At 35.1% G+C, this 20,503-nt stretch overlaps 1 protein-coding gene across 3 annotated transcripts in view; it reads left to right on the forward strand.

Moving 5' to 3' along the window:
- The window catches only part of HEATR5B (HEAT repeat containing 5B), a 133,319-nt gene that overhangs the window by 98,032 nt on the left and 14,784 nt on the right, over positions 1–20,503 (forward strand). For all 3 annotated transcript variants that reach the window (XM_037807072.1, XM_037807074.1, XM_037807073.1), the window contains 7 exons: positions 2,741–2,920; positions 10,472–10,712; positions 11,729–11,983; positions 14,236–14,363; positions 17,083–17,227; positions 17,716–17,982; positions 19,178–19,402. In XM_037807072.1, coding sequence (XP_037663000.1) covers positions 2,741–2,920; positions 10,472–10,712; positions 11,729–11,983; positions 14,236–14,363; positions 17,083–17,227; positions 17,716–17,982; positions 19,178–19,402 — 1,441 coding nt within the window. The remainder of the gene's footprint in view (positions 1–2,740; positions 2,921–10,471; positions 10,713–11,728; positions 11,984–14,235; positions 14,364–17,082; positions 17,228–17,715; positions 17,983–19,177; positions 19,403–20,503) is intronic.

Raw genomic sequence — 20,503 nt, forward strand, 5'->3', positions numbered from 1 at the left:
ATTAGTTTCCTAGTGTGTTTGTTAATACATTTCATTACAGAAACATTCATTCATTAATTATGGGGTGCTGCCACACATCTTGCTTGGCATATTCGTTAGTGAGGTTTATGTAACTTATTAACAAAAAGTTGTGGATTGTTAAAGAGGTCTCGACCCAAGGATTTCAGATAAGAAATTGAGGACTTTTAATTATTGTCGATTAAAGTTAACACTGCCAGACCACTTCTTCCTTGAAATTCTTCCATTGGCTCCAGTATCACTGCACTTGCCTGGCTTTCGTTTTACTTTTCTGGCTTTTTCTTTTCAATTTTTTAGATTGTTTTTTCTTATTCCACTTGTCTCTTCAGTGTAACCTATTTTCCATGTGTTCTGTCTTTAAAGCCTTTGTTGTCCTCAGTTCTTCAACAACCTTACGTATTTGCACCGCCTTTGTTATAACCTTTGTGTGGAGTTTTCCTGATACTGTCCTTCCATTCATCCAAGTTAGGAGCTTTGGCAATCAAAATTCGGCATTCTTTGATTCCTTGCTCTCTTTGTACCTCCCTGCCCCCGCCCCAAGAATTTGTAATTGGCTTCCAAATCCTGTGATTTCTACTTCCAAATCTCTCTCAGATGCCTCTCCTTTTTTCATTCCATTCTCAGCTTGATCCATGTATTGTAATAGTCACTTAACTCCTTCCTATACATAAGTACTGGGACAATTTTCCTAAAGTGCAACTCTAGTATCTCCCTGCTTAGAAACCTTAGACACTCCTGATTGCTTTACAGAATGAAGTCTGAATTCAGTTCTCTTGGGATTTAAATTCTACTATAGTCTGATTCCAGTTGACTTTTCTAATCTAATAACTTTCCTAATCTCATATCTTTCCCACATAATTTTCCTGTATCTATATATACAAACCTTCCTGATACCTAAACCTTTCCATTTCTTCTGCTAGAATTAATCTCTCCCTTCTCTGCTTTCCTATGGATTTTTTTTTAATGTTTTGTGTCACTATCATACAATCTTCCCATGGACTGTATAATGGTACAGCCACTCTGGAAGGCAGTCAGGCGGTTCCTTAGAAAACTGGATATAGAGTTACCCTTCAATCCAGCAATTGCACTTCTCGGTATATACCCAGAAGATCTGAAAGCAATGACATGAACACATATCTGCATACCAGTGTTCATAGCAGCAGTATTCACAGTTGCCAAGAGATGGAAACAACCCAAATGTCCTTCAACAGATGAGTGGATAAACCAAGTGTGGTGTATACACACGATGGAATACTATGCCGCAGTAAGAAGGAACAATGTCCTGAAACATGACAATGTGGATGAATCTTGAAGACATAATGCTGAGCAAAATAAGCCAGGCACAAAAAGAGAAATATTGTATGTTACCACTAATGTGAACACTGTGAAAAATGTAAAATGAATGTTTTATATTGTAGAATATAGGGAACTTAGCGATAGGCAGCAAATAGTGAAGGGGGAGCAATAATCTAATAAGAACAAAATAAGTTATGGATGATAAACTCAGTGTTCTGGCAATGCTCGGGAATGACTATGGTTTGTTAATCTCGGGATGGGGTATGATAGGAACAAGTTTGGAGAAATGTTGTTATTTTAGGTTATTTGTTTTTTCTTGTTCCTTTGTTTTGGTTTTGTTTGAAATGTTTTGTTTTTTTTTTAATTTTTTGATAGAGTTAAGAAAAAACAATGAATGAGTGTGAAAAAACCTAAATGAATGATGGGGAGAGGAGGGGAATGGAATGTTTTGAATGTTCTTTTTTATTCAAATTTTTATTTTTTAGAGTAATGAAAATGTTCAGAGATTGATTGTGGTGATCAGTGCACGACTATGAACAACTGATTGTATACTTTGAAGGGTTGTATGTTATGCGAATATATCTCCATAAAAATGCAATTAAAAAAAACAAAACCTTCCCATGTGTTCATTCAATCTGTGATCTTTTACTTGACGGCAGGGACTAAGTCATTCATTCATTCATTCATTCACTATTTATTCACTTGCTGCCATAACATTGTAAATGAGAAATTAAGAATTAAATGATTGTGGTTACTGAATCATTATATAGATGCTTTTCTTTCTATATTATAGAATAGGCAGAAGTTGGTACCTGAAATTACTGAAACTCAACCAGTCTTACCCTTGTCTATGCTCAACTATTGTAACAGTAACAACTCCATTCCCCCTTGTTTGAATCCATAAAAACCCTGAGCTCCTTAAACTTTGGGAGACAGGTTTTTGGGCCGATAGGCCATTTGATCTCCTGCTTGGCGCATAGCATTAACTCTTTATCTCTTTGAAACCCCAGTGTCATGGATTGGCCATTATGTTCATCCAGCAGAGAACCCACAACCTTTGTTCAGTATCAGCATCTAACATAACCCTTTGCCTATGATTGGCATTCAGAAATTTAGTTGAACAATTACTACTGAACTAATTTGGGTAGAATTTTTTGTTGTTAAAATCTTTGTTTATTTACACTATGGAGACATGATAAGTAAATTTTTTTTGTTTTTCAGTATAAGAGTGTAATAAAACCCATACTTGCTGTTGTTTTGTTATAATAAAATAATATTAAAGCATGGTATTAATATGGTTTGTTTTTATTTTGTTTTTTTTTTCTTCCCCAAGGAAAGAAAATCATCTTTACTCCATTATCTTATAAACAATGCAAATTTTTTTTTTTTCGTATACAAAAATTTTCATAAATTTTTCTTTGGACAGGTATGTAGTACATGGATTGGAAGTGGAGTTGTTAGTGATCTCAATGATCTCCGTCGAGTGCACAATCTGCTTGTTTCTTCTCTGGACAAAGTTCAGGCTGGAAAAGGATCTTCAAGCCAGCTGTATCGAGAGAGTGCCACGACTATGGAAAAGCTGGCTGTTCTCAAAGCGTGGGCAGAGGTAACCGTGACCTGTTATGTTTTAACCATTTCTCCATCCATGAGGAAATATTCCGTTACTCCTGTTAGTAAAAATTTTTTGTTTGATTTTGGTTTTTTAAAAACTGACTTTTGGTTTGGAATGCATTTTGAAAATCTGCTATCTGGTCTTTATCACTAAAACATATTTATGGCTTGAAAGAACTCTCACTGACCTTTGAAAATTATACTTTTTAATCAGTGTTTTGATTAAACATTGTATTCAAAAGGGCTGTCTCTGCATATTATGGGGAAATTAGGCAGGGAGAATCCACAAATATAAGTAATGGAAAATCTTTTTTGGCAAGAACCTTTTATTTGATTAAATTTCAGAAATTTGTCACCACTTATTGATATCAGTGCTGCTGGGGTTTTTATTTGTTTCAATAGCTGATTTTATCTCTCTCTCATTCCCACAGCCACTTTCTTTATAATTATATTGTCTTAAATTCACGTTTCTAAATTCCTTCTGCCAGATGCTTTTACATTCTTAAGAGTTTGCCCTCAGGTATTTCAAGTAACTCTTTATTCCTTTCTCTGACAATCCAGTATCTTACTTCCCTGGTTCCTAACAAAAGCCTGTGAATAGGGAATTGCCAATCAAAGTATGCAGCAGCCAGACGATACAGTTTAGATAAAGGACCACCACCACCACCACCACCACCACCCCCCGCCTTTTTTTTTTGCCACAGAAGAAGGAAATGGAAAAATGTAGAGCTCAGTAAGATATCTTCTAAAGCTAGTTTTTTTTCTGAGTTTTAGATTATAGATCAAGCTGTCTTCCAAATAGTATATCCAAGTGTTCCTTTATTTTACCTTGCTGCCATTTTGACTTAGACAAGTAAAATATTTTTTGTTCTTGATATAATTGAAGGTTGCTCTTATTGATAAAATAATCGTTCTTATTGATAAAATTTTAGATTATCTCGGATTAATGCAACTCTCTATTTTTAATGGAAAGTAGTATAAGGAAAATACACTTTAATATGACTGTTTTCTGACTTTTAAATTAATAAAAATAAGTTGTTAATCTTCACATATCTAAATTTTTAAGTAAAACTTACTCCTACGTTTTCTTCTCTATGGAAATTATGTCCCAGCTGATTCCATGATTTTTTTTTTTTTTTGACCAAATAGCCTCCAAAATTGTTCTTAATTCTCCAACCACATTCATTAACTTCTGCAAATGTAGAGACACCATCATGTGATCAATGATCATAAGGGTCATTTGCCAGTTAGCTAGTTCTCTGCTGACTTGCATATATGCTTACCTGTCCTAATGAGAAGTTTGCCTTAGTTTGGTATTAAAAGTTGAGTCAGAAGACCTAGAACAATTTCTATCTCTGTAGTTTAAAATCTGTGTGACTTTGGTCAAGCAGTTTGTTCTTTCAGAGCCTCAGTTTCCTCATCAAAAAATGGAAATATATTTTTCGAAGGCAATGTATATAATATAAAGGGCAACGCACTGTGCTGAGCACTCAATAGAAGATGTTCTGGTTTGCTAATGCTACTGTTATGCAAAATACCAGAAACGGATTGGCTTTTATAAAGGGCATTTATTAGGTTAGATTTACAGTTCTAAGGCCAGAAAAGTATCCATACTAAGGCATCAGAAAGAGGATACCTTCACTAAAGAATGGCTGATGGATCCAGGACACCTCTGTCATCTGGGAAGGCCCATGGCTGGCATCTGCTGGTCCTTTCTTTGCTCCCGGGTTGTGTTTCATAATGGCTTTTTCCAAAATGTCTCTGGGCTTCTGTCTTTGCTCCTCTCTCTTAACTCCTGTATTTCCTTGCTGCTTTCTCCTAGGGCATCTGGGGATCCTCTCTTAGCTTCTCCAGGGCAAACTCTGGGCTTCATCTCTTAGCTTAGCATCTCCAGACGTCCTTCTGTCTGCATCTCCAAGCGTCTCCAAGCATCACCATCTGTGTTGGCTCTTGGGCTCTCTTAAGTACTCCAGTGAACCAGTCAAGACCCACCCTGAATGGACACAGGAACGCCTGCATGGAAATAATCTAATCAAAAGGTCTTGCCCACAGTTAGGTGAATCATATCTCCATGGAAACAATCTAATCAAATGTCCCACCTAATCAAAAGACTAATCAGTCTGCCCCCACAAGATTGCATTAAAGAGCATGGCTTTTTGGGGGACATAATAGAGTCAAACTAGCACAGAAGATAAATAATTGCTTTAAATTATTAGATCAGAATTCATGTAACTAAATTGATAATGCACATTTTTATTTGGTAGTCTCTTCTTATTTTTGTGTGACTTGTTTCTATGATTTAATGATTTGCACTTCAGGCTCAGCCCTTAAATTGTCTGGGTACCCTTTTCTCTGCTTGGCTTTCTTTCCTTCATCATTCTCTTCACATACCAGGCATATTCTAGATTTCTCTGCTGAAGACCCGTCTTTGCGCCTGCATTTTTTACTCAGAAAATTGAGGATGTTAGTTTTGTAACTCCTCAGATTGTTACCTTCAACTTTTTAGATTTATGTGGCTTGATAACTGTCCTTTCTATACCTGTGTGACATTGAGCAAATTAATTTAACTACTACCTCTCTAAGCCTGTTTCCCTCACCCTTAAAAGGGTGTATAATAATTGTACGCATTTCATTGTGTTATGGTCTGAATTAAATGAGATAATCAATGTAAAGAACTTTGTATAGTACCTGCCACATTGTACATGCACAATTAATGTTACCTTCTGTCATTAATATAATAATTATTTTAAGGTCTTCCTCCAACCCAGGACTAACTTTTCTCATTCCCTCATGTCCCATTCTTTGATTGATTCAACAAAATGTTACTGACCATCAAATCTTTGTCAAACTAGTGAACAAGATAGATGTACTACATTTGCTGAGAAAAACAGATTATTAAACAAGTAAACATAAGAACATGTAATGAGTGTTTAGGAGAAATAAAAGAGACTTTGTGGAACACATAGCAAAGGCACCTAAAATAGTCTGGAGGCTCAGAATAGGCTTCTTGGAGAAAGTGACATTTAAGTTGAGAACTGGAGGACAAGGGCAGACATTAGCTAGGCATGAGAGTGAAGAGGAGACTGTTCCAAGCTCTGTGCTCTTGTCCCCTCTTTTATATCTTCAGCCTTTTCTTCTACATGTCCTTTCTCCTTCTCCTTGTCTTCTCTGACTCAGCATCCCTTTCAGTTTACTTCTTTCTCTCTCCATTTCACATCTAGGTGTATTGAAAGGGTTTCATTATCTTCACTTTTTTAATTATTCAGTCACTCACTTTCAGTCCCCTGCAATCTGCATTAACCTCACCACTCCATTGAAACTATTCTCACTAAAATCACTAGTAACATAATTATACACATCATTGGATGCTTTTCAAATCTTGTCTTACTTCAGCTCTCTACATCTGATAGTCTCCTCCTAGAAATCTGCTTCCCTTGTCTTCTGTAATTCTACTCTCTTGGATCTCCTCAATTCCGTTTGATGGTCCATTCTTCTGTCACTTGCTGGCATGTCTTTGCCTTCCTGATCTTTAAATGCTGGCATTTTTCTTGTCCATTTCTTGTTTATTCAGTCCCATACCCTATAGCATCTACTTGTACATTAAAGATTCTAAATTTACATTTCTACCCAGACCACTCTCCTAAATTCCAATCCCATATTTTCAGCTATTTATTAGACAACTCGACTTGGATAAACCCATAGGTACCTCATGGCCAGCATGTCTAAAATAAGACTCCCTGTGCTCTCATTCTTCTTTTTTTTGCCCCCTTACCTTAACTAATGGTCCCTACAGTACTACGGTCTTCAAGACCAGAACCTGGGTATTGTTTTTTTTGTTTTGTGTTTGTTTGATTTTGGTTTTGTTTTTAGGGGTGTTAGTTTTGACCACTTCCTCTTCTTCAAATCCCCTCATCTTACACCTGGTAAGTGATTAATTACCATCTATTTTACTTTATTAATATCATTGAAAATAGCATAATTTTGTTCTGATAGTGAAAAATATCCATTCTCACTGCACAAATTCAGTAATGTAGAGAAAAGCTATAAAAAAGAAAAATAAAACTCATCTATAATCATAACACCTGGAGATAACTATTGTTATTATTTTGGTGTTTATGTCGCAACATATATTTACACGTAGTTATGTCTGTATAATTTGTGCATGCATAACTTTATTTTCAAAATAAGATCGAATCCTGTTAAAATAGCAAGTTAAAAATAAATCAAGATTCACCTTTTTCCCATATCTATAAATAGATACTTCCTCTCTTTCCCCACTGCCTTAGTTCAGATCTTCATCATCTGTCACCTACCCTATGCAATCACATGTTAATTTGCTTCTGTACTGTCAGTCTTTTCTTTCCCCAGCTATTCCTACATGGATTCTCAGAATAATCATTCTAAAATGCAAATCTTGGTCAAAGGGCATGAATTGACATTTCTAAAGTGGAAACCAAGCTATGCACTTACATATGGGAAAAAAGGAAATATAAAAAACATTCCTCAAAGTAACATGATTTTTATATAATGATAGTATTAGTAAAACTTTTCTAAAAGGTGGTATGTATCAAAACACTTTCTAACACCATGCACATTTGTTGAACAGTTTCTCCTCCTAAGGAATATTTAAGAATATGCACAGATACTCTGCTACAAGGATGTTTATTGCCATGTTGTTTATATTCTAAAAAAAAGACAGAAGTCACATAAATATATTTCTTGATCCTGAAAGTTGAAGGTAATATGTAAAATGAATAGGAAATTACACACACACACACACATACACACACACACACACACACACACACACAATTGTTCAAAAAACTCTTTGTGTATATATACAAAACTTCCAGTATTGTTTCTGAGTGTTAGGATTATGTGTGTTTTTATTTTCTTCATTTTGCTTATGCTTCTAATTTTTCTACAGTGAACTTATGTTTTTCTTGGGTAATATCTAATAAGAGAAATAAACCTAAAATTTGTTTTTAAAAAGTCTAAAAATATATTCTCATATATTTCAGGTAGCAATGTAAAATATAGAGCCCTTTCAGAAAGCTTTTGGCTCAGTGTCTCTTCAGAGCCATACAAATATTTATAGTCACTGACCCAATATTTCCATTTCTAGGACTGTATTCTATGGAGAAATATCAAAAATATGGAGAAGAGATATATTCATTAAAATGTTTAATTGTAGTAGTTTTATAATATGAAGAAATTAATACCTTTTGCCACTGACATCTATGTCTCATCTTAGATTTTCAAGCCTAAGTAAAGAATCAGAAGTAAATATAAAATTTCTACTATAGGGAAATTGTTAGGTGTTTTGTGGATCATCCATTACAACCATTAAAAATGATTATGAAGACTAATATTCACATGGGAAAACCTTATGATATGTTAAGCGGTTAAAATTAAATGCAAAATTTTTGCTCTGAAGAGCAAAATTACAACTTACAAAGACTATTGAAAACATAGAAATTGGGATTATGAGTACTTCTAAAAACTATTTTCCAAACATTTTATGATGTAACTTAAAATAAAGTTGAAAGTTGAGGAAAATGACATACTTCTGACCTTAAAATCCTGCAGTAACTACCCCCCCCTTCTCATTATCTGCAGAGTAAAATTCTCACTAAGCATGGAGACCCCTCACAATCTCACCCATGTCTACCTTTTAGCTTTATCTTCAGCTAGTATTTCCACCTTACATCCTGTGCTCAGTCTATACCAAAATTTTATAGTTTTCTCAAAATACACTGCTGTTTCCTATTTTTGTGCTCTTGCCCTTGGTATTCCCTCTGCTTGGACTCTCCCTTTCCATCTTCCTTGCCTGAGAACAGGTGAACAATTTTTGTCCTTGAAAACTGTCTCCTATTTCTCATACTTTGAAGGATATACTCCTATGCTTTATTGGTACTCGCTTAGATTTATTCTTTCATTCCAGAAACTGTCAAATGTTCACTGGGTGGAATGTAGTAGAGAAGACAGCTCATTAAAAATAATTTTTTTTTTTTTAAAATTGCTCCTCTCTACATATTTCTCACTCCCCTGTCTATATACTTACTGTCTGTGAGTTCATAGAAGGCAAAAAACATGTATTATGTGTCTTTATTGCCTCAGGCACTAGTGCTACAGCAAGTGAAAGGCAAAAATAGGTACCTATTAAGGATTTGATGTCTGAATATACTTACAGTGTTTATTGAGACATTTTCTTAAGATGTCAGTATAATAACAAATTTAGAAAAAATATAACAGCTTAAAACCACTAGAAAATATAGATGTGATATATTTATAATTTGAGAGCCTAAATCCCTGCTTCAAAAATTATTTCATTATTTGATTTCTGTTTCTAAATTGCTAGATGTGCTACAGATCATCACAGCATTCAAGAATGTTTTTATTCAAAAATGAAGATTCATTAAGTCTCCTGTAATCATTGTCTAGAACTCAGTCAAGTATTAAATGCCTTCTCTTTGCCATATCAGTGTGCTCAGTGTAGGAATAGCGATGACACAGTCCCTGTCATCAGGAAGCTTACAGATACATAGTCTACCTCAGTAGGTGCAATGAAACTAATACTGTAGGGAGGAAACAGTTTTCTAGAGATTTTTATTTAGTACAATTTTCTCTCTCGTTCTTGCTTTTTCTCCCTTTTCTTTTTTACTTTTTACTTTTTTGTTGATGTGTTATTTAGCTTTGTATGTGCGAGTTGCCAAACCCTAAATGTATTTTCGAAGATAAAAGAAACAACTGATTGTGTCTAATACATCTAGAAAAGAAGAGGCAGTAAACAGGAATTTATAGTCTATGGCAAAAACAAAAGAAAAACCTACAGGAGCAGGCTTTGTAAAGTAGCACAAGGGAAAAAAAATCAGAGAAGCCTAATCAAGGAATTTGCCGTGAGAGTAATAGTCAGAAGTCAGCTCAGTAAAAAAAGATTGCCTCTAAAGCAGGTAGAATTATTCTTTTGTGGTTATTAGGAAATCATGAAGTTGTATACTTTCTGGTATATATAATCTGTTACTTGTGATGATCATTTTAGTTTCCAGCTGCTAAAACAAATACCAGACTGTAGGTTGGCTTAACAACAGGAATAGATTGGCTCATGATTTCAGAGGCTAGAAGGCTTGCTTCCTCCTGAGGTTGGTATCTTCTAGGTAGCCAGCAATCTTTGGGGTTTCCTTGGCTTTTCTATCACATGATAATGTACATGATGGCATCTTCTCCTTTCTCTTCCAGATTCCTTTGATTTCCAGGTTCTGGCTGTTCCCTGTGACTTCTCCTTCTGTGTCCAATTTCCTTTGCTTATAAGGACTTCAGTCATATTGTATTAAGGCCCAGCCTCATTCTGTCTGGGCAACCTTAACTGATAACATCTTCAAAGGTCCTATTTACAAATGGGATGAGGGGTTGGGACCTGAACATGCTTTTTGTGGGGAACATGAATCAATTCCCAACAATGGTTGAACTGTATAATTATGATGACCTAAAATATCTCATTTTTAATCTTATGCCTTGCTGTTTTTATTTCTGAATATTTTGTTAGGTATATGTGGTTGCTATGAATATTAAAAAAGAAGCAGAGTCGAGACCCAAAAGAGCAATTAAAAATACTGATGATGATGATGATGATGATGATGGCACCATAGATGAACTACCACCAGATAGTTTAATAACACTTGTACAACCTGAACTTCCAACACTCAGCCGCCTGTGGTTGGCAGCATTAAAAGACTATGCGCTTTTGACTTTACCAGCTGAATTTGCTAGCCAGCTCCCTCCGGATGGTAAGTGTTGCATTCAGAGTTTTTCTTTTATGGAGTTCAAAGTAGTAATTAAACAAAATGGACTTGATGGAGGAGGCTAGCAACAACTGTAACAATAATACAATAATGACATCTTAAATTTCTATGAACTTAATTCATAAGTTAACTTCAATGACATTGTCTCTTTTAGAGCATGTTCTCCATATTGAATTTGTGGATTCAAGATATAGCATTAGGTTATTTATTAGCAAAGGAAAAACGTTAGCACAGTTATGGCACTAGTTGTATGAGTCAGGGTACTCTAAATATTTATGTTCAGCAAGTCATTATGCATAACCATGGTGAAGTATATTGCTGTGCTAGTCAATGAATATATATTTTCATATAAAGTCTTGTTCTACCGATGAATTGTGTTCATACAGTCCATTTATATATTGTTTGTACTTTGGTTTGTTTTCCTATGGAAATTACTATAGAAATTATTAGCATTTTTCCTATTTATAAAAGGTATTATCAGTTCCTACTCAAAGAACCCATTCCTTTCCCCGTATGTTAATGACAACGGGAATGGAATTCCCCTAATTTTCCTTCCTTCATCCATCATGAAAACAAGGAGAGATGAAAAAGTCCCCAGTGTTGATAGTAGAAACAGGAGGTAGGGAAGACTAGTAGAAAAAGAGAAAAAAAGAAAGAAAAGACAGAGGTCCTTGGCTATGGTAGAAAGAGAAGGTGATAATTGTCCCCGGAGTCACTAGCAACAATGAAGAGATGGCTCTTGTGACGACAAGTTAGGAAGAGGTTAAGGATACTCAGTGACATCAGTCCAGAGGAAAGGCTGGAAACCCTTCTGTAAGTGAGGAAGAGACAAGCATCTCAGTTCAGCAGCTGCAGGGAAGGTTAGATTTGCTGGCTTTGGCAAGAAGAGGATCTCTTTGGCCAGATTGTTCTTTTGTATGTAACAGGTATTTGTAAGGTTCATATATGAGTGAACCCTGGTAATAGAAAGTAATGTGTACATTGATTTGATTGTTTTACAGGTGGAGCATTTTATACTCCCGAGACTATTGATACAGCTAGACTTCACTACCGGAATTCCTGGGCTCCAATTCTCCATGCTGTGGCACTTTGGTTAAATAGCACTGGATTTACTTGTTCAGAGTCAACAGAAGCAGCAGCAATATCTGGTTCACAAAAACGTTCTACATCTGTCATTTTAAACCAGCCATCGGGAGCAACACCTATTGCTAAATCTTTGCCAGAAATTAACAAAGACAGAATGCATCTGATTTTAGGTAGGTGTGCCATATTAATGTATTTCAAGATGTATCATTCTGAAAATTCACATCTTTCATTTTAATGCTATAGAAAAGTTTTGCATAGCACTATTCAGATAAGTGATAGTAAAAGGATTTTTTTTTTTTTTAGCTCACTTTCTAAATTGGTAACTGAAGTTTTTATCTAAAAATTAAAAATGACTCTTGATGTCAGACCCACCCTTCCCAACCTCTGGAAGGGGAGTGGGTCTGGAGATTGAGTTCAACCATGTGGGCATTGATTCCACTTATGCCTGCATAATGAGATCCCATGTAGACTCTGGCACTCAGCAGTTGAATGAGCTTCCATGACTGTGAACATACATTTCTGTGCCAAGAGGGTGAACATTCTGACTCCACAGGGAGAGGACAAGGAAACATGCATCTGAGACCTCCCAGACCTTGCCCTATGCATATTTTCTACTGATTGATTCTATAATCATCTTGACAGCCAGTTTCTCATCCTCACCTTCCTTGTAGCTGTTGCCCTTGCCAGGTTTAAACTTCCTCTTAGACACCCAGAACATATTCACAGTGACCGAGACAAAGAGTGAGGACGGCCTCAAAGAACAAAAGTTCTCAGGTTTGCTCCACCTGCACAGAGAGAGATAAGAGAGGAATACATCAATGAACTGACAGGAGAGAACTTCTGAGAGAGAAAGAAAGCGATGAACTCAAGGATACCAGGAAGGAATTAAATGAGGAACATGTCATAACAAATGCTGAGTAGAGGAAATCTTGGAGCAGTTCATCCAGTGAGCAGGTTGCTCCCAATAACACCGAGGAGCACATTCCACAGGAAGAGCTTCTTAGACTACAAATACAACCAACTCCAGCTGGAAGCTGTCAGTGCCCAGAAGGAAGTGTTCTACCACATATCTGGGTAACTTCACAGAATGAACAAATACAACCACTTCCAACTGAGAGAGCTTCTGAGTGTAGCAAATGAGGATCAGGCCCGTTTCTACCTGAACCTTTCCAGCAATTCTACCTGCTCACACCTGTCCCTGTGCTGCGTGGTATTATCCTCCACAAATCATCCTCTCTCTTTCTACAACATCCCTAAGCCCACTGCCTTTGAGAATGTTGAAAAAACTGACACTGTGTCATACTCTTGAAGAACTAAGTGAATTCTTGAGAACTGCACATATATGGCCCTTAAAGTGACCGGGGATGTTATGCTCTTAATTTCTCCTTTATCCTATAGAATCATCCTTTCTAAAGGCTTCCACTGTTCAAGAATACAAAAATCCCAAATTACGGGCATTTTTCTTAAGTTCTCTACTGTATATTAGATTAATATCCCTTTCTTCAGCTAAGTTTTTCTAGTTTATTCTGTGTAAATTCCAGTTGTGTCATGGCAGTATAGAGGCCACCTAATCAGGGGGTAGTAAAGTGTTTACTTAGTTTCTATGATAGAAATTTTGTTTAAAAAGTCTTACTCTGTTAGTGCCATCATTTCAAATAATTGTGTGCAGTGACTGATTTTTTCTTTTCAGTAAATTACATTTTAAGGCACATATGCACAAAAAAAATTATTTTAAAAATTTTAGCTAATGTTCAGATGTGGAGGAATATTGAATAATTTTCAAGAAAACTTACTAAACTTTTTTGTTTTTCCAATGATGGGTTTTGTTTTTACTTGACATTTAGCAGATTGTCTCATGAAGAAAAAATAAAATGGAAATTTAAGGCAAAGTTGAGTAAATCATAATTTTTAAGGAAAAACCGACTGGTAAGGTATAATGAAAGAACTTGCCAGTAGATCTCATATATGAAAATGTGAAAGACTTCCAAAACAATGACCCTACCTTATGCAAATTAAGAGCAGTTGTAAGCCAGGATATCCATTGTGCCTCTGTAGCTTGCCATTTAAGAAACTTTGTTCGTGTGAAAAATTGTTTGGCAGCCATTTAATCAGAAGTTATTTTATAATTTTCATAAATGTATTCTTAATGTATTGTTTTTAAATGTCCTAGAAATAAAAAACTGAGTATCTTCATAATCACCTGGATGACTTGGGATTTGCGTTTCCACAATGTGATTATTAACTTAATTGCAAAACCACAATGTACATTGAATTTGCTTAATTTTGAAACTATTGTGAACTTTAGGGCATTAGTAAAAATATGTTAAAGTAATCTGTAAGAAAAATAGAGAAAAGGATATGGCATCAAAGCAATGTGAGGCATTTTCTATTGACAAACCCATCTTTATTTTTAACACTGCAGGTGTAAGCATACAGTTTCTTTGTTCACCTAGACCTGAGGAGCCTATCGAACATGTAACAGCGTGTTTACAGGCCTTACATACCTTACTAGATTCTCCTTATGCCCGATTCCATATTGCAGAAGATCAGGTACAGTATTTTTCTATAATAGATAATTAATTGTGTGCTTTGTTTTAATCAGATTTATGTTAAGATAATTTTATCACATATAAAATAAATATTACATAGTAAGTGTTCAGGGTTTTAGCTTCATCTAAGACCCTATAACCGAATGTTGGATAACCAGCTTGACTGGAGATAGTTACCATACCTCTTTGATTTATTCATCAGCACTCAAATAAAAATAAAAATATAAGGGATACCTTCAGTCCCAATTAATGCTTCTACTCACAAAGTTCTGAAATGATTTATAGAGCTATTAAAATAAATTGTCATTTTTAAATGTTTGGTAGGGTTTTACTCTTATGTAATGAAACGTTTTTGCCCTGACTCAAATAGGTTGGGAAGGCTAAAAAGTTCAATGAATTACTTTTCTAATTTCTGTATGGAATATTTAAGGGACTTTATTCATATTATAGAACCAAGCTACTACTGAATTTGTCATTCTTTTTAATTTAGAAATTCTTTATTTTCATAATAACCATCTCTTTTGACATCATCACTACCACATGGTATCACTTGGGGGTAATTTTCCATAAAGCAGAATCAGATAAAAACAAAGTTACTTTCATTTTATTATGTCAAAATTAGTTTTGTACATGATGCTGACCCAAAATAAATAAATAAAACTAGATGCAGTATGACTGCAAGATTCATTCACTGATTGACTCTTGCACATAGTCTGAAGCTGTGACTCAGGTAAATTACAAATTACTGTAAGACTTTCCAAGGTTGTCTTCAAATATCAAACCTATGACATTAAAGCTGTGAATGAAGAGGGACTGTTATATTTAAATTCAGTTATTTTGGTTTTAATATATCTCCTACTCTTAGCTATTTTTTGGATTTAGTAATGTTTTGCTTATTCAAGCATTGCTTTATAATAGGATGGATTCTTTTTTTCTGAATTGGATTCTGTAATTTCAACATTGTCAAGGTAAATTCACTCATAAGTTGTATTCATTCACCCAGTTTTTATTTTATGACTATTTGGCGTCAGACACAGTTTGAGGCTACTCCTGGAATAGGAGATAACTTATGCCAGCTATTTCTAAGGGTATAATGGAAATAGAGAGTAGGAGCACCCAAATTATCATACGAAAAAGTAAAGCATGGCTTCTCAGAGGAGATGATTGAATCAGATGTTAAAAGCAGAATTAGTGAGGCAGCATGTGTGGGGAATGGGTTTTCCCCCCAAGAAAAACAGCAAATAGAAAGACTAGGAGGCATGAGAGAACATGACAAGTTCAAGGGCCCTGCAGTCATTTACCATGGTCGAGGCAAGTGGACCATGTGGGGGTTGCTAGGAAATGTGACTGGACAACAGAGTAAATAAAGGCCCAATAGTGAAAATTCCCTTATGACATGTTAAGAAATTTGGACCCTGTCCTGAAAGTGATTGAGAATCATTGAAAGTGTTTAAATAGAGGAAGGGCATGAGTTACTTGGTATTTTTGCATGATTACCCTATTAACCCTGTAGAGGTTGGTAAGGCAAGAGAAGGCAAGAAGAGAGGCAGAAAGGCTAGCTATGAGGGTCTTTTCATAATACAGAAGAAAGAGAGTAACTGAGCCTAGGGAAACTGAATAAAGGAAGAAGAAAAGAGAGCCAGGAACGAAACCTTGGGGATAAATAGCATTTAAAGATTGAGAAGAGGAAGAAAAATCAGCAGTAGGGACTACAAGAGAGGCAGGAGGAGAACCAAAAGAGACTAGGGTTACAAGGAGGAGTTACAAGAAGGATAAGGCACCAGTGTCAAAAGAAAAAGAAGTTCAGTAAGTAAGGACAGAATAAGTCTAGAGGAAGTTATTGGCAACCTCTGGGAGAGCATTCGCGTAGTGGGTAGAAGCCAGACTGAGAAGTGAATGAGGGGATGACTGAAGTGGAAGCATCCGGACTGGGAAGGATAGAGCAAGAGGGTAAGGGAAGAGAACCAGGGACTGAATGGAGGAATCTGAGAAGTTTCTTAGAGGAAAAACTTGAGTGTTTCCTTTACCGAGGAGAAGAAGCCTAAATGGAGAGAGAGGTTTGAAGACATGTGAGATATGACTGGGGTCCTTGAAGAATCACTGGGAAGTCGAATAGGTTGGGATTGGGAGCACATGAGGAAAGACTGATTAATCATCCCTGGGTAAGAGGCTGGGCACCTCTGATATGAAGAAAGAAAGGAAGTAAAGGGGCTTCGTTTGCAATTAAACCATCACCTCCTCCCCACTTTGAAATCTGAGGCAGGTTCATTAGATGGGTTTGATGTAGAAGATGGTAGAGTAAGAAGCTTATAGTTGGTGCTGAAGGACTTAAAAATGCCTGGACTCCTCGGTAGGCAACGCTTGGCTACCCAGCTTGGGTTGGGAGTCATAAATTTGTTTTAACACTGGGCTCTAGCAATACTGTTTCTCACAGCTAGAGGAAAGGAGTAGGGAATGGTCATCTATGAACATAAAAAACTTATTTAAATATGTAAATAATAGATAACGCCATTTGTTGCTTGAAAATATGTTGAGACAAAATGTGACTGTTTCTCACTGGTTATATGTATTGTTAATAATGTTCTTATTTGTTACATAGTCCTATATATTAATTTTAGCTACCAGATTTTTTTTATGTGTAGTTTTCTCAGATTTCAATAATATTAATTTGTCTTACAAAATTAAAATTAATTAAATTTATCTGGATTAATTTATAATAGCTGATTGGTGTTGAGTTGCTGAGTGTTTTGCACCGCCTCCTACTGACCTGGAATCCACTATCTGTCCAGCTGTTGGTTACTGGAGTTGTACAACAGATAGTAAGAGCTGCTCAGGATTATTTGCAAGAAAAAAGGAACACATTAAGTAAGCACTAGAAATTACACTAACTTTAAAGTAGATACTGTTGTACTCTAATTTTTAAAAAGAGTAATGCTAGGAAATTTTTAATAAAAAAAATTTAATCACACTATCAGAAGAATCTTATTAGAATAAACCAAGTGAAATAGCTGATAGTTGATTGTTTTTCACTTTCAAAAGTGTCAGTATTTTTATGGTCCAACCTAACATTTGTTTTCTTCTTATTATATGTGTATGTTTATCAATATCTAATAAAAAAAATTTCCAAGTAAAGAAGTGAACTCTCTATTAGTTATAAAGAGAGGTCAATACACAAAATTCTAGTAACACAGAATTATACTAAGAAAAGCATGTGGCATTAGTTAGACATTTACTTGTAAATCCTTTTGAATTTCTCAAATATACTTACTGTGTTCTATTTACTATTTGTTTTTTTTTGTTGTTGTTTTGTTTTGTTTTTGCTGTGAATTTCAAAAAATTTTCTTTTACCCAAGATGAAGATGATATGGAAAAGGAGTCCTGTCCTGCATTAGGGGAAGGAGGTGACAGTGGTGGCCTTATTCCTGGGAAATCTCTTGTGTTTGCAACGATGGAGCTATTGATGTTCATTTTAGTACGGCATATTCCACATCTCAGTACCAAGATGTCAGACTCTCCAAGTCACATAGCCACTAAAACTCGACTCTCAGAAGAAAGCGCTCGTTTGGTGGCAGCTACAGTCACCATCCTCTCTGACTTACCATCCCTTTGCTCACCTGCTGGTAGAGTATTGAGTAGTATATGGAAATGCGTTCTGTTACAATAGACAAAGATGAACTTGCCTTTACTTCTAAGAACTGTTATAATTTACTTTCCTCTTAAGCCTCAAATCTAAAAGAGAAGCTGATTTTTAAGAAGGTTTGTTTCTCTCAGGACCCTGTAAGATTAAAGATTTAAAAAGCCGAAAACCTAGGATGCTCTTTTCAGATATATTTCAAACAAACTTGAACCAGAAGTAGAACCGCAACTTGGGGAAGACATTGAATGTTATCAGATAGACAAAAGGTGGACTCATTAAACCCTTTGTTTTCTGGTCTGGTTGCCACTCCTGATCAATATTGACAAGCTAAAGAATGCTAGAGGAGAGTGACAACCAACTCTAAGGAGCTCCTAAAGAAATTATGGTTGTTGGCTGAGAAAGAAAAGATTGAGGGTAGACCTAAGTATCTGTAGATACTTGAACTATTAGATAGAAAAGTCAACTTTTCCTCTGTTTTTATATAGAAAGTAGAACTAGTATCAATAGCTATGGAGGTAAATTTCAGCTTAACACAAGGAAGACCTTTCTAGCTCTTAGAGTTAAAATAGTATAAAGATAGTGAATTCTCCATCATTGCACTTCTGCGGGTAGCAGCTACAATTGACCACATGAGTGGTGCAAGGATTCCTTCATTGAGTGGGACGTTGAATTTGATGATCTTAAAAGTCATTTTAGCAGCAAATTCTAGCATTCTTTAATATCTTTTTTGCTTATGCCAGTATTCTTTTCATTTGCCTGGCTTGATTAGGCTGATTTTTATATACTAGTAATTGATTACATCTCTTAGAATTGCTATAAGTTTCACCAGGTCACTCAGATGCTTCTTAAAGTATATGGTAATGTTTTCCTTCTGTTTTTCTATCTTCCTTTCTCATTTTTGTTTTGAAGGGCATGAAATATTAAATAGGTGAAATATTGGAGGTAATAAAAACAAAGCTATTTGGAAAAAGAAAATTCTGATCCCGTCTTCTTCAAAATAAGTTGTCACTTATTTTCTGTTTCAAACACTGAATTATAGTAACAGTAATGCAGTAAATGAAAACGGAGAAGAGAAATAATATTAATCTTCAATAAATTCCAAAAAATATAAGCAATTGAAACAACTGCAGTTTGGAACTGACATTGTTACGAGGTAATCTAATTTGTTTTTATTTCAGGATGTATGACAATTTTGCCAACGATTCTGTTTTTAATTGCAAGAATATTGAAAGACACAGCTATAAAGACTGCAGATAATCAGGTTCCTCCACCAGTCAGTGCAGCTCTTCAAGGGATTAAAAGTATTGTGACACTTTCAATGGCCAAAACTGAGGAAACTCAAAAACAATGGACAGCTCTAATTCGTAGCACTCTCGCATGCATCCTGGAATATTCTCAACCAGGTAAACTAATCATAGTTTAAAATTTTTTTAATCTATGAGGATATGTATTCCTTGATTAGCAAATTAATTGAAAAAGCTTGTTAAAAAAGTATGCATAACATTGAATCAACTCAGATAGGTGTTTTAGTCGTATTTTTCAGATGTGAACTTTATTGCTCCTTTCTGGATTGTTGAGTCTAAATGCCCTTGTTTTACCCCTTACATATCTGTTGGGGGTTTTCAAAAATTAAAAAAAGCAAAACAGAAAATTTCAGAAAATAAATGTAAAATTAATTCTTGATGATATTTATGTTTGCTTCAAGTTGGATTTTTCAATAAAAGTAATAGAGGAGAAAGTTGAAGTGCCTCACTGTCTCATTGTATGCCCAAATAGAGCCAGTTTTGATTTTGATGTTTCCTTCCAGACATATATACTCTCTCTATATTAATAAATGTGCTCTATATTAGTAGTATGTATCAATATTTTTAAAAAGGTATTTTATATTTTATTAAATATGTCTATGCATTATATATAGAGTTGTATAGTATCTGTGTTTTTAAAATTTATGTAAGTAATATAATATCTCATTCTGTAATATTCTTTCATGCAGTAAGTTTTTAGATCTACTAATGTGGATGTATTAAAACTCTTATTCATTCTAACTCCTATATAGTTTTTCATCACCTGTTTATCAATTATTATTTATGCAGTCCCTTGTTAACAGATATTTTTGCTGTTTCAAATTTTTCCCAGTTAAAAACATTGATACAGACAACATCCTTGTAAATCCCTTATGCATGAGTGCTGTAAGAAATTTTCTAGTGTTTCCACATGTAGGTGTGGAATTGAGAGCACATTTTAATATTAATTTTATCAGACATTGCCAAATTTCTTTTCATTTACACTTTCATCAGCAATGTATGATCTTTCCTATTTTCCTACATCCTTACCAACACTTGGTACAATCAGACTTTTCAATTTTGTTAGCTAATGGATAAAATGTACTGTCTTATTGTTTTAATTTGCATTTCTGATTTTACTGATAAGTTTAAGTATTTTTCGTGTTTGTGCTTTCTTTTTTGGGAGACACATATTTCTCCATTTTCTTCTGGGCTTAACTT

This window comes from Choloepus didactylus, chromosome 17, assembly GCF_015220235.1.
Source record: "Choloepus didactylus isolate mChoDid1 chromosome 17, mChoDid1.pri, whole genome shotgun sequence".
Taxonomy (NCBI): Eukaryota; Metazoa; Chordata; class Mammalia; order Pilosa; family Megalonychidae; genus Choloepus; species Choloepus didactylus.